The sequence below is a fragment of the Saccoglossus kowalevskii genome, chromosome 2, assembly GCF_978046115.1.
Source record: "Saccoglossus kowalevskii chromosome 2, keSacKowa6.1, whole genome shotgun sequence".
NCBI lineage: Eukaryota > Metazoa > Hemichordata > Enteropneusta > Harrimaniidae > Saccoglossus > Saccoglossus kowalevskii.
In genome coordinates, this window is record NC_140642.1 from 16,152,931 (window position 1) to 16,167,469 (window position 14,539).

At 35.4% G+C, this 14,539-nt stretch overlaps 1 protein-coding gene across 1 annotated transcript in view; it reads right to left on the bottom strand.

Moving 5' to 3' along the window:
* Positions 1-11,493: 11,493 nt before the first annotated feature.
* LOC102808655 (CDAN1-interacting nuclease 1-like) overlaps positions 11,494-14,539 on the bottom strand; it is an 84,393-nt gene continuing 81,347 nt past the window's right edge. The window contains exon 11 of the mRNA XM_085506567.1: positions 11,494-12,236. Within this exon, the coding sequence (XP_085362693.1) occupies positions 12,104-12,236 (133 nt within the window). The 3' untranslated portion in view covers positions 11,494-12,103. The remainder of the gene's footprint in view (positions 12,237-14,539) is intronic.

The following is a 14,539-nucleotide window of genomic DNA, read 5'->3' on the forward strand; positions in this document are numbered from 1 at the left end:
TCTCTATGCATGCACAAACTTCGCGAAAGAAAAAAAACCCCGCAACATTCCGATTTAGTCCCTAGCATAATAATGGAATCCAAAACGAGCGATATGTCACGATCGTTACTGCGCCGCAAATGTCTTCGCTTGGTTCATGATAAGAATAGTTGTCAGAACGGAGTTATTAAATAATAAAAATATGTCATGGACACGATCTTAATTTACGGCCTATGCTAGAAAATGCATTGGTTTACTCGATGCCGGTAATTACGGTATAATACGATTACTTCCCAAGAGCAGTGGACTCACTGTTGGACACGTGTACGGGGCATATTGCGTTGTTGTCAAAATGAACATATAGTCATTCCCAAGACACTGTACTGAGCGGTTTGATTACGACCCCACACTGGGCCCAATATGTCCCAGCAATAGAAAGCATACACACACAGTGTTTGTCTTGTCAGTCTGAAGTTACCAGTTTTTTTTCCGGTGCCAATCGTGGAACATTCGACTTGTCATTGAAATTGCACAAAGCTAAAAAGAAAATGTCAGTTTGAGTCGGTTTCAATTGTGATTGCGTGTGCACTGGGAGGACGATTTCTGTCAACATTGAAATTACCTGCCCTACAACTGACCGCAATGCTGCAAGGCAGGTTGGTTGAAGGATCCCTAAAGCAGGTCTAACTTTATTTAATACGACTTGAATGTTTACGATCTATCCTGCACAACCAAGCTTGAATAATATTTCAACATTTCAACCTAAAGCCGAGTACATTGACGCCGAAGACAGTGTATATGCATGGCCGCGGTGATGATGACATGATGTAAAAACAAGGGCGATTACGCAATTTCTGAATATGCACACTTTTCAACTAATGGTAATTATTTTGAGAAATAAAAAAAAAATGAGTAGTTGACATCCGTTGATGTACTGCCATTAATGTTTTCATTTCTCACTTTCGATTTCACACCAACGCCTGGAGGAACGAAATAACAAACGGCACATTTCAAACGTTCATTAGAAGAACGTACATTATATGTCAATTTATCGTGTTCTTTCAATTAACGCAAGTATTCTCCATGTATTTTAACAAACTTGTTTTAACATTCATGAGCCTAAAAAGTGTAAACCACAACTTCTACATCAAATACAGAATTTGTAAATTAAAAATAAATATTAATCACAATAATCCAAAAAAAATAAAAAATAAAAAATACCTAATATAAGGCATCGAAAGAAAACAACAAAAAAGAAAACAGCCGCACGTCTGGGGTGACAAGAAAACACACCGGCGATGCAATACAACAAAAGATTCAAAACATAGAGAAGCACGCTGGTAATTACGACGAATATAGTGACAATAAAACGGTAAATTACAGCATAGCGCTCGGCGCATTGTCAATCGCCACATGGTATCAACCGACGTATTGTTAAAAGCAAACTTTAATTGATAATAAATAAGCCAACATTTGGTGAATGAGTCAGCAAAACGAGTTATAAAGTCCGTCTTAATCCCGCCAAAGCGTCAGTAAACACAACACCGCCGCTATAAAATATTACACTCTATTAATCTATGGTAAGTTTCATTATTATGCGGCGTAAACTGTGTAAATTTGGCTGATGTAAAGTGTCCTTTAAGTCGCTGATTTCAATATAAATTTAATAGCACTCGCCTATTCTTCACTGTTATTCTAGCGTACACAATTGTAGTAATTGTAATTATTAGATTACGCGCGAGTGTTGCTGAAGAAACATTTCTGCTGAGTGCCCGAGGGGTCAGCCAGCCACCAAACAATGAACCTTCTTTCATTTCAGTTCTTTTTAACTACAGAATTAAAGATAATTTGGCGAATTCCCCCGCGTCTGATGGATTGCGGGCATCAGTAAATTAGATTTGTTGCCTGTTGTCCGTAGAAATAAGAAAAATATATTTGATGAGAAGGAAATATAGGTCCGAAACTGCTCGCTCGGATGATGTACGTCGTTGATTCTTTTTTCTCTCCCAAAGAGTATTCAGATTTCACCCTCCACTGGTCGACTACGTTTTCAAGAAAAAAACCTTGCCTCTCGTAATCCAATTTGAATTGAATAAAAAGCTACTTGGGAGTTGTTTCCCATCGTCAAAGGAAAATAGATTATGAAATTACACACGGTAAAGCGCACACAATAGCGACAACGTTTCAATACGTTGTTGTAACAGCGAAAGCTCTACGACACAGGCATTCCATTTTCGGGAGTGCGCCTGCCATGGTTCGTGCGTGTCCGTTACAGTTCAGCGTTGTTTATTGCAGACAAGCGCAAGCGTGCTCATTTCATTAGAATCTCACAATCGAACGCAGTAAAGAAGATAAGCGAAACACAGTCAATTAATTTGATTGGCGTTAATACCGGCTTAGCCATCTCATCCATGACATGGTACTCGAGTTGCATCCGCGCATCCATCCCACTGTTGCCATGGCAGGGGAGGAGATTATCCTCTATGCTCAGGTGAATGCGGTTGCCATGGTAAAAAGATCAGTTGTAATCTCATCATATCCAATCAGTTTTAATCATACTAATCAATTGATTGATGTTTGGATCCCGTGTTCATGGGTCGACTTAATACGCCGCAATCCTGTTTGTGGCGACGTATTTTTATTGTCTTCCTGTATTGTTGATCACAGTTAAGTCATACGTCCTGCCTTGCAACCTGCGTCCACATCATCGCCGGTGTTACAAAGAACACTCACACATAGCAATGATGCCCTCAAATATCGTTAATGGAGGTCAATTTGCGATATATTAAAGAAAAAGTTCTGTTAAAATCAAAACGAAGGAGCAGCTTTGCCAAAATTGAAAAATGACACTTATTGATGGATACACCGTAAGATCATGTTCAATTTCACTTATAGCAACACGAACATAGAACCTCAGACTAGTAATACAATGTATGTAATGTATTACTAATCTGAGATAGAACATAGTATACACCAGGCGCTCACCAACGGATTCCTAAAAATCTAGTTTTTGTCATAGCAGAGGAGTAGGATTGCTTGACACACTTGCTTTATGCAGTCATCGTGCACCACAACATAAACATCTAACATTATTAGGAACGCAACTAGTACCTCATTTAGTCACCGGCCCGGGGTCTTTTATATGTGTGTGGACATTTTAAGCACGGAATTATGGGTTCTTGTTGATAAGAGCAATCTGGTTTCCACATTTCGGAAGATTCACCTTTAGTATCAATATCCTGGAGATACGTAAATCGGCGTATGTACTATGACACCGCAAAAATGTATTTAAAACGTATTTTAGATGTGGCCAGAATAATTAAATAAAATATTTGGCACGAAGACTCTTGCCCGTGCAGGATTTCCCTTATACCAAATGTACACAGACGTGACATGTAACTATTTTGGAATGGAAACCAATATGTCATTGCAAGCCAATCTGAGTGAAACCTCATGAATATCAATAGGAGTCGATTTCACGATGATCAAGGCCAACTTCCTCAAGCAAAACTAATCAAATTGAATAGAAACTTTGCTTTGGGGGTTCGGTCTAATCGTGACCGGCCATCGGAAATTGAAAGGGAGGGGGTGCTCAAGTGATTAAGACGAAACCCATTCTCATCTATTCTATTACAGGCAGTGTGTGCCAAAACAGTTAATTAAGAAAAAAATGTCACAATTATTACCACAATATCTCAGTTGAGTTGAAGCTTATATACAAGGTGGAATTTGATACGCCGAAAAAACTGATAACAAACAAGCTACTCTCTGATTGGTCTGACTGTTAGGTGCTAGGGATAGTTAGCCAATCAGACACATTCTTGTAAGTAGCTTAGAATTGGCTCGCAATACCCAGAACGTGGTCTTACAAAATATTAATTTTCGTATATTTTTGAATGCCATTATTAATAGAGTACATATGAAGGATAGGTATATTTTATTCTGAATGAGAAGATCAACAATCATATGGTTGAGATTCAATAGCTTTTAACAAATCAATTTACTAACCAATTTATAAAATAAACACTATGCACTTCTTTCAATATTCAAATTATAGGCTGTTTCTGCGTGTGTTAATAATTATTGGTGAACATAAGCACTGCACAATACAGGGATCTACTTTAGTGGGTCTCTGTTCATTTGCACAATTCATGAACATGCTTACCATGTTTGACAAGAGTTGCATCATTGTACCCAATAACAAGGTTTCACGGCATTCATACGAATTATTGTCACCAAACACGGCGCAAAATGCGTGTAAATATAAATGTAACTCGCTGTGTATATGTCATACCATACTACATTTGTTTATTTTACATTAAAATGTTGCAATATCGCCGATAATACCAATAGCAAACTTTCATAGAACTGGAAATGCGAAACACAATGGACAATTAAAATTGTTCGTGCTCCATGCGACCGTGCTACCAAAAAAGAAAGAAAGCCATGCACAGTTTTAACCAGAGAAAGTGCTGATATAAAAACAATGTACCGTCAATTAATTCTATAGGTAACCACCAATCACTGCATTACATTCTATTGGTAACCACCAATCACTGCATTACATTCTATTCTATGGGTAACCACCAATCACTGCATTGTATTCTATGGGTAACAACCAATCACTGCATTACATTCTATGGGTAACAACCACTCACTGTATTACATTCTATGGGTAATCACCAATCACTGCTTCACATTCTACGAGTAACCACCAAACACTGCACTACATTCCATTGGTGACCACCAATCACTGCATTACATTCTATGGGTAACCACCAATCACTGCATTACATTATATGTGTAACCACCAATCACTGCATTACATTCTATGGGTAACAACCAATCACTGAATTACAGTCTATGGGTAACCACCAATCACTAAATTACATTCTATGGGTAACAACCAATCACTGCATTACAGTCTATGGGTAAAAACCAATCACTGCATTACATTCTATTGGTAACCACCAATCACTGCATTACATCTTAAGGGTAACCACCAATCACTGCATTACATTCTATTGGTAACCACCAATCACTGCATTGCATTCTATGGGTAACAACCAATCACTGAATTACAGTCTATGGGTAACCACCAATCACTGCATTACATTCTATGGGTAACCACCAATCACTGCATTACAGTCTATGGGTAACAACCAATCACTGCATTGCATTCTATGGGTAACAACCAATCACTGCATTACATTCTATGGGTAAAAACCAATCACTGAATTACAGTCTATGGGTAACCACCAATCACTGCATTACATTCTATGGGTAACCACCAATCACTGCATTACATTTTATGGGCAACCACCAATCACTGAATTACATTCTATGGGTAACCACCAATCACCACATTACATTCTATGGGTAACAACCAATCACTGCATTACATTCTATTGGTAACCACCAATCACTGCATTACATTTTAAGGGTAACCACCAATCACTGCATTACATTCTATTCTATTGGTAACCACCAATCACTGCATTACATTCTGTGGGTAACCACCAATCACTGCATTACATTCTATGGGTAACCACCAATCACTGCATTACATTCTATGGGTAACCACCAATCACTGCATTACATTCTGTGGGTAACCACCAATCACTGCATTACATTTTAAGGGTTTACCACCAATCACTACATTACATTCTATTGGTAACCACCAATCAATGCTTTACATTCTATGGGTAACCACCAATCACTGCATTACATTCTATGGGTAACCACAATCACTGCATTACATTCTGTGGGTAACCACCAATCACTGCATTACATTTTAAGGGTAACCACCAATCACTACATTACAGTCTATGGGTAACAACCAATCACTGCTTTACATTCTACAGGTAACCACCAATCACTGCATTACATTTTAAGGGTAACCATCAATCATTGCATTACATTCTATGGGTAACCACCAATCACTGCTTTACATTCTACAGGTAACCACCAATCACTGCATTACATTTTAAGGGTAACCACCAATCACTACATTACATTCTATTGGTAACCACCAATCACTGCTTTACATTCTATGGGTAACCACCAATCACTGCATTACATTCTATGGGTAACCACCAATCACTGCATTACATTCTGTGGGTAACCACCAATCACTGCATTACATTTTAAGGGTAACCACCAATCACTACATTACAGTCTATAGGTAACAACCAATCACTGCATTACAGTCTATGGGTAAAAACCAATCACTGCATTACATTCTATTGGTAACCACCAATCACTGCATTACATCTTAAGGGTAACCACCAATCACTGCATTACATTCTATTGGTAACCACCAATCACTGCATTGCATTCTATGGGTAACAACCAATCACTGAATTACAGTCTATGGGTAACCACCAATCACTGCATTACATTCTATGGGTAACCACCAATCACTGCATTACATTCTATGGGTAACCACCAATCACTGAATTACATTCTATGGGTAACCACCAATCACTACATTACATTCTATGGGTAACAACCAATCACTGCATTACAGTCTATGGGTAACAACCAATCACTGCATTGCATTCTATGGGTAACAACCAATCACTGCATTACATTCTATGGGTAAAAACCAATCACTGAATTACAATCTATGGGTAACCACCAATCACTGCATTACATTCTATGGGTAACCACCAATCACTGCATTACATTCTATGGGCAACCACCAATCACTGAATTACATTCTATGGGTAACCACCAATCACTACATTACATTCTATGGGTAACAACCAAACACTGCATTACAGTCTATGGGTAACAACCAATCACTGCATTACATTCTATTGGTAACCACCAATCACTGCATTACATTTTAAGGGTAACCATCAATCATTGCATTACATTCTATGGGTAACCACCAATCACTGCTTTACATTCTACAGGTAACCACCAATCACTGCATTACATTTTAAGGGTAACCACCAATCACTACATTACATTCTATTGGTAACCACCAATCACTGCTTTACATTCTATGGGTAACCACCAATCACTACATTACAGTCTATGGGTAACAACCAATCACTGCATTACAGTCTATGGGTAACCATCAATCACTGCATTACATTCTATGGGTAACCACCAATCACTGCATTACATTCTGTGGGTTACCACCAATCACTGCATTACATTTTAAGGGTAACCACCAATCACTACATTACATTCTATTGGTAACCACCAATCACTGCTTTACATTCTATGGGTAACCACCAATCACTGCATTACATTCTATGGGTAACCACCAATCACTGCATTACCTTCTGTGGGTAACCACAAATCACTGCATTACATTCTATGGGTAACCACCAATCACTGCATTACATTCTATGGGTAACCACCAATCACTGCATTACCTTCTGTGGGTAACCACAAATCACTGCATTACATTTTAAGGGTAACCACCAATCACTACATTACATTCTATTGGTAACCACCAATCACTGCTTTACATTCTACAGGTAACCAACAATCACTGCATTACATTCTATGGGTAACCACCAATCACTGCATTACATTCTATGGGTAACCACCAATCACTGCATTACATTCTGTGGGTAACCACCAATCACTGCATTACATTTTAAGGGTAACCACCTATCACTGCATTGCATTCTATGGGTAACAACCAATCACTGCATTACATTATATGTGTAACCACCAATCACTGCATTACATTCTATGGGTAACCACCAATCACTGCATTACATTCTATGGGTAACCACCAATCACTAAATTACATTCTACAGGTAACCACCAATCATTGTGTTACATTCTATAGGTAACCATCAATCACTGCATTACATTCTATGGGTAACCACCAATCACTGCATTACATTCTATGGGTAACCACCAATCACTGCATTACATTCTCTGGGTAACCACCAATCACTGCATTACATTCTATGGGTAACAACCAATCACTGCATTACATTCTACAGGTAACCACCTATCACTGCATTACATTACAGAGCTATGGATGGGTGACAATCTATACTTTGAGATCGCATTGCTTTATATGAGTAAAAATGTTTCTTGTGGAGTAAACATCAATTTTGTCTTGGGGGAAATTAATTTGAAGACATTGCATTCTATGGGAAACTAGAATTCATTATTTGAAGACTACAATACATCCTATGGGAAACTAAAATTCATTATTTGAAGACTACAATACATCCTATGGGAAACTAAAATTCATTATTTGAAGACTACAATACATCCTATGGGAAACTAAAATTCATTATTTGAAGACTACATTGCAGCCCATAATACACATTCATACAGATAAAACAGGATGAACGATAAACACGAATATTGCAGTACCAGAGAAACATACAACACGTTGATTTTTTTTTGTACATCAAACTTTAATATCGAGAAAATAGCTAGTCATTAACCAATCAAATATGACGTATTATAATTAAGCATTTAAAAGCTACCAATCACTTTGAGTGATGTAAATTGCTTCAGGTGAGAAGTAAAATTACAAATTTGCCAATAATTTACACCAAGGTCAGTATTCAGTGTAAAAAAATGACAGCAGGCATTGAAAACATTTAATTTCAAAATTTTACTAAAGGCTTAACTTAAAAATAATTATTTGTTGCATCAGGTGAGTAAATTAAAAACTGTCAACAATTTGATGATTTCATTCCTCAGACATGTACCTATCATTGGCGGTAAAACCTTAATGAATAAAACTGAAAGGCACTTGCAATCATCACACATTATTTTAATTGATCAATAATGCATATTATTATGATTCACATTATTAAGGTATGTCCTATATTGTATGCGGGGTAGTCTGGAGAATACAGAAGACCTGATAAAAAGGGCTAGCGTGACAACACTGCTCTTATAACTTTACTCCAAGGAACTCTTAATGTCCAACAGTCAGTCAGTTTATGCCAAAGTTGTCAGTCATATTACCAGTTGCTACAATTTCCTCCATAAAAGATAAAAAACACTCCAGTGTAGTATAAAATAATGACTCTCCATAGATTTAATATTCAATTCTCTGCAATACAATACCTAATCCTTTCTCATGGCAAGCCTAAGGGTTATAGCACTGTACAATCAAATTCATTTTCATCCATTTTCTTTTTCCATTCATTTTGATCTTTTCATATCTCATGGTCAATTATGCAATGCATACTAGGAGAGAATTTTCATTGAGTATAATGGGGAAAATAATTTTCACAAAAAAATCAGTAAATTTGTAATAATATTAGGCTTCATGTGAAGTATATTCAACTCAACACTTTGAGCACCAAAATTAACTACTGTCACTATTCACAGAATAAACCTTACAAATACATTTTAATTTTTTTAGCAAATAAACATAAAATTATGTCAATTTGGTCCAAATATTATTTAAAAATGAATACAAATGTGCAAATTGTTGCACTAAATTTTGGTGTGAAAACTATGGTGTCCAAAAGGGTGCAGACCATTTCAACAGGCACAGTTTGTAGATATGAAATACAAGTAAGATACAATAAAACATGTTGCAATTTTCCATTCAGATTCTTATTTCTGAAAAAGTCTGAATTTCATTTTCGGCATCTCAATTACCTTGGATCCACATTATTAAAAGAGCATGTCATAATTGTTAATTCAGTGCCAATTTTTTTAAATCATTCACACTCAGCAGGTAGAGGTCAGGATTTATGGACATAGCTGTAAGTGTAAAGCATTAACCACAGCCTCTCTGCAGCACCTTATGGTTACCACAAAAATCTACAGTGAAATACACTTTCAATGCTTTCTTTAAACAGATAGCGAAATAGCCAATCTGTGGGAACCAATCAAACAGCTTGTCCTATAATTGATTTGGATCAACAATACAAGATGGACATACTTCTTGACAACTTGTGAGTGGTTTGTTTAACATTTGCACGCTTTACAAACACCACAAGTTAAAGGACCAACAGCTGAATTTTGTTGTTAATTTATTTATATTAATACTGAACCAAAATGAGTGTTGCGGTAGCAAAGAAATATAGCATACACACACCCAGTAGTGTTAATTCCATCAGAACAAATCACAATACATTAAGGTGTGGAACACAAATGATTAATTACGTGCACATTCAGGTCACATGTCACAAACACCCACCACAAGTCAATAAAAGCTAATGCAACTTCAAGTTATTTCTTTCATGTTTTATTTGTTTCTTTAAACTTTATTTATTGTGGATAGCCTTCATCCAGATCCCATGGGGGTTAGTTTAAGTCTTGGAACTATCCAAACTATGGTATCTAGGACAGTCTGTAAGATGTATCGAGTGACTCGTCATGTATAAAAACAAAATATTTTTACAACAGAAAACTGAATTACTGTCTATTGTGTAATTTTAAGTTTAATAACAGGTGACTCAGTACCAGTAAACATGAAAAAGTTTAATATATTGTCAAGAATGTTAGCAATAAGTTGAAATGGTTTCAAAAAAGTGAGCAGTCAGTTCACATCTTCATAGTATACCTGAATAAAATACAGCACCTCATGGGGCTATTTATGACATGTAAAACTATCACTTTTTACCAAAAATGACAAAAATATTCACCAAAATTAGAGAATTGAAGATATCATCACGAAATGAACAAATCTGTGAAAGGTCTACATGTAGTATCTATATATGTAATATCAAAGCAATTGAATTTTTGGTTTTTAACAAGAAGTCGAAAATATCACTTTTTACCAAAAATTACAAAAATATTCACCAACATTAGAGAATTGAAGATATCATCACAAAATGAACAAATCTGAGAAAGGTCTACATGTAGTACCTATATATGTAATGTCAAAGCAATCGGACTTACAGTTTTTAACAAGAAGTCGAAAATATCACTTTTTACCAAAAATTACAAAAATATTCACCAAAATTAGAGAATTGAAGATATCATCACAAAATGAACAAATCTGAGAAAGGTCTACATGTAGTATCTATATATGTAATATCAAAGCAATTGAATTTTTGGTTTTTAACAAGAAGTCGAAAATATCACTTTTTACCAAAAATGACAAAAATATTCACCAACATTAGAGAATTGAAGATATCATCACAAAATGAACAAATCTGAGAAAGGTCTACATGTAGTACCTATATATGTAATGTCAAAGCAATCGGACTTAGAGTTTTTAACAAGAAGTCGAAAATATCACTTTTTACCAAAAATTACAAAAATATTCACCAAAATTAGAGAATTGAAGATATCATCACAAAATGAACAAATCTGAGAAAGGTCTACATGTAGTATCTATATATGTAATATCAAAGCAATTGAATTTTTGGTTTTTAACAAGAAGTCGAAAATATCACTTTTTACCAAAAATTACAAAAATATTCACCAAAATTAGAAAATTAAAGATATCATCACAAAATGAACAAATCTGAGAAAGGTCTACATGTAGTACCTATATATGTAATATCAAAGCAATTGCACTTGCGGTTTTTAACAAGAAGTCGAAAATATCACTTTTTACCAAAAATGACAAAAATATTCACCAAAATTAGAGAATTGAAGATATCAACATGAAATGAACAAACCTAAGAGAGGTCTCCCCAAGGTACATATACACCAAGTATCAAAGCATTCAGGCTTGTAGTTTTCAAGAAGAAGTCGAAAAAGTAAAACATTGACACGGACAACGACGCCGGACATGATAAGCTCCGCTCGACAAAGTCAACAGCGGAGCTAAAAAAACTATCAAATGAAATATCAAGCCAAATTATACTCCCTAGCATAGAATTCTGTTCTGTACCAGGAAGTGGTAATGATTTTCTATACATATTGTATGACTACCCTAATATTCAATTTTATTTGAACAGAACACCCCCAACCAATATTGGTATGACCCAGTGTTATATAACAACTTGTTAAGTCAAATCAGCAACAGGAATTAGAAAACTGCTCCAGATTTTGTTTTATATCAAATTCATAATTTTTTATTTTTGCAGCAAAATGTCAATCTTGGTAGATACGCTAGTCAGATTAGCATAATGGATGACATCACCACCACCTTTGACTTGTAATCATCCTATCAATGATGCAAGTCAAAATGTTTTACTGCCAATAGTGCCATCATTCACTTAAATGTATCTTGCAGAGTGACAATGTCATCATCAGGAAAGTCCTCTTTTAGAAGAATTCCCCTATCACGATGGATATCAAGCTCTTCAATAAAACCAAACCAATATATTACCATGCCAGGACCAAATCTGAAAAAATAAAAACAAATATCATGCAATTTTATTGTAAATTTGAAAGACACGGAAAAGTAATAATGGGACACGAAAAAATGAGTTTTAGGAATTTTAGTTTGCATTGATACCTGTATGTAGACTTCTAGGATGAAATGACACCATTTGACATGAAAGCTGGCTAAAGTTTATGAATAAAACAAGGAAACATCCGTTATATACTGTTCCTGCTTCCCCTACAGTTAATACTCAAATATCATAGATACTAAACACTGTTGAGTATGCAATATCCATAGAGCTCAGGGTGGGACACACTGGTTGAAGCACCCCTTGCATGCCGCACACACACACACATATACGCACCCACCCACACAGTACTGTCTGTTAACAAGGTGGGCTGACAACCACACATCAATGACTGACAGACATGTGAAAATACAGTGGGAATGCAGATCAGCGTTAAACTGTCTAAATTTAGCAAGATGCACGCTGACAGGAACAGATTTTCCAACGTACCAGTATTATACATCAAAGAATGAAAGAAGCCTATTGACATCAGGCAAAAATTTGATGAGTTGTAAGGTAAACAAACCAATATTGAGTTTCTATATATTTAACTTTTTGACAAAATGGTTGGTTTATTAACAGTGTGATAAATTTGTCATAATAATAGAGAAAGACAAATCATTTCTGCACACACAAAGTACAGGTAACGTTATATTTTACAACACAGCATGTATCAGCATGTTTACTATACGTAAAGTTTAATACTGACAAATGTGCTAGCAAGTACACTTGGTTTAGGTGATAAGCTTTTATAGAGGCCTGTACTCTTTAATCAGTAACAACTAATATGCCCGCAGCTTGTATGCTGATATGAGGAGAAACAAACTAGCAAATTATTTGAAACCATGTGGGAAAGTTTAACAAACAATGTTGTCTAAATATTTCACTAGCTGCAACCTTTTTAACTTAGTATCGCTGTACCATTTGGCTGATCCATTAGTATTTTATGTTTGGGTTTACAACATTTAAAACAAGGTGACAAGGTTAATGGAACATTCACAATTTACTTACTTTTATCTTTCCATAAATAGAATGAATAATACTGGGACGAACAAAAAAAAAATAATATCATATTTAAACCTTCGCAACTACAGCAATAATTCAAAAAAAAAAAGTATGAAACATCACAGAAAGTACAGGTAATACTGTAGAGAATTTTGATCTACGAATGGTGTCCATCCGGGATGTCAGTTATGTACATGTACTTAGAACAGTGAGGGTAGGAAGAGATATATTTAAGTGTTCTAATCAGTTGGGTGGGCCAGGATATAGGTTACAACTGCCTAAAATAAAACACCATATAATCCTTCTAATCCATAATCCTGTTTCATTTCTAACGGTGATCCCTGTAAAAACATCACTCATGATAACACAATGCATTGTTATTTTTATTGCAAAGTTATTGTGATAACATCACAGTCGTATATAATAAAAGTACAAAACTATAACTGAAATTATATGTAAATATAGAATGCCAAACCCACAAATCTGATAGCAATTTGACTTTTCCATAAAACCCTAATATAAAATCAAACCAAGGATTAAAAAAACAAAACAACCGCACACAATCTGTGTATGTAATATATAGAAAATGATAGCCGTTAATTGTACGTTGGTAATTATATTGATCAATTATACCAAGGACTATTTTTACCTATTACCATTTTCTATGTACCGTATTTGCTCTATTAGAAGCACATCTCCAATAACAGTTCATATAAACCAAAAATTCACATTTGCTGTATACAAATCATTAAAATATTACCTATTTTGATCATAGAAACACCTTTGTAATTTAAAGTGTATGTGCTCCTGAAAGAGAAAATACGGTATTTATCTTTTTTTACAGCTTCCATCACTCCGTGTATATAGAACGACAGATGAGAAATGAATCAAAAAAGTTTTACACATACCATACAACATGAGGATATCAATGCAAAATGAAGAAGAATTATAAATTTGATTCTATATACCCATCTGTTCATTACTCAATTTTGAGAAATCACATTGTCTTAATTGACAAACACAATTGAGTTAACAACAGAGACACTCACTAACTGACCGCAAATAATTCCCCATCAGTCAAATGTACCACAACTCCCCTTCCGTCAACAATCTCCAATGTAGTTGTATTGTTCAGCTGAACACTTTGTTATATTTATAGAAAACTATAGTAAATAAAATGGTACATGACTAGTGCATATTTTCAAATTTCATCATAAATATTTCTTCATTCGATTAATGATCAGACTACA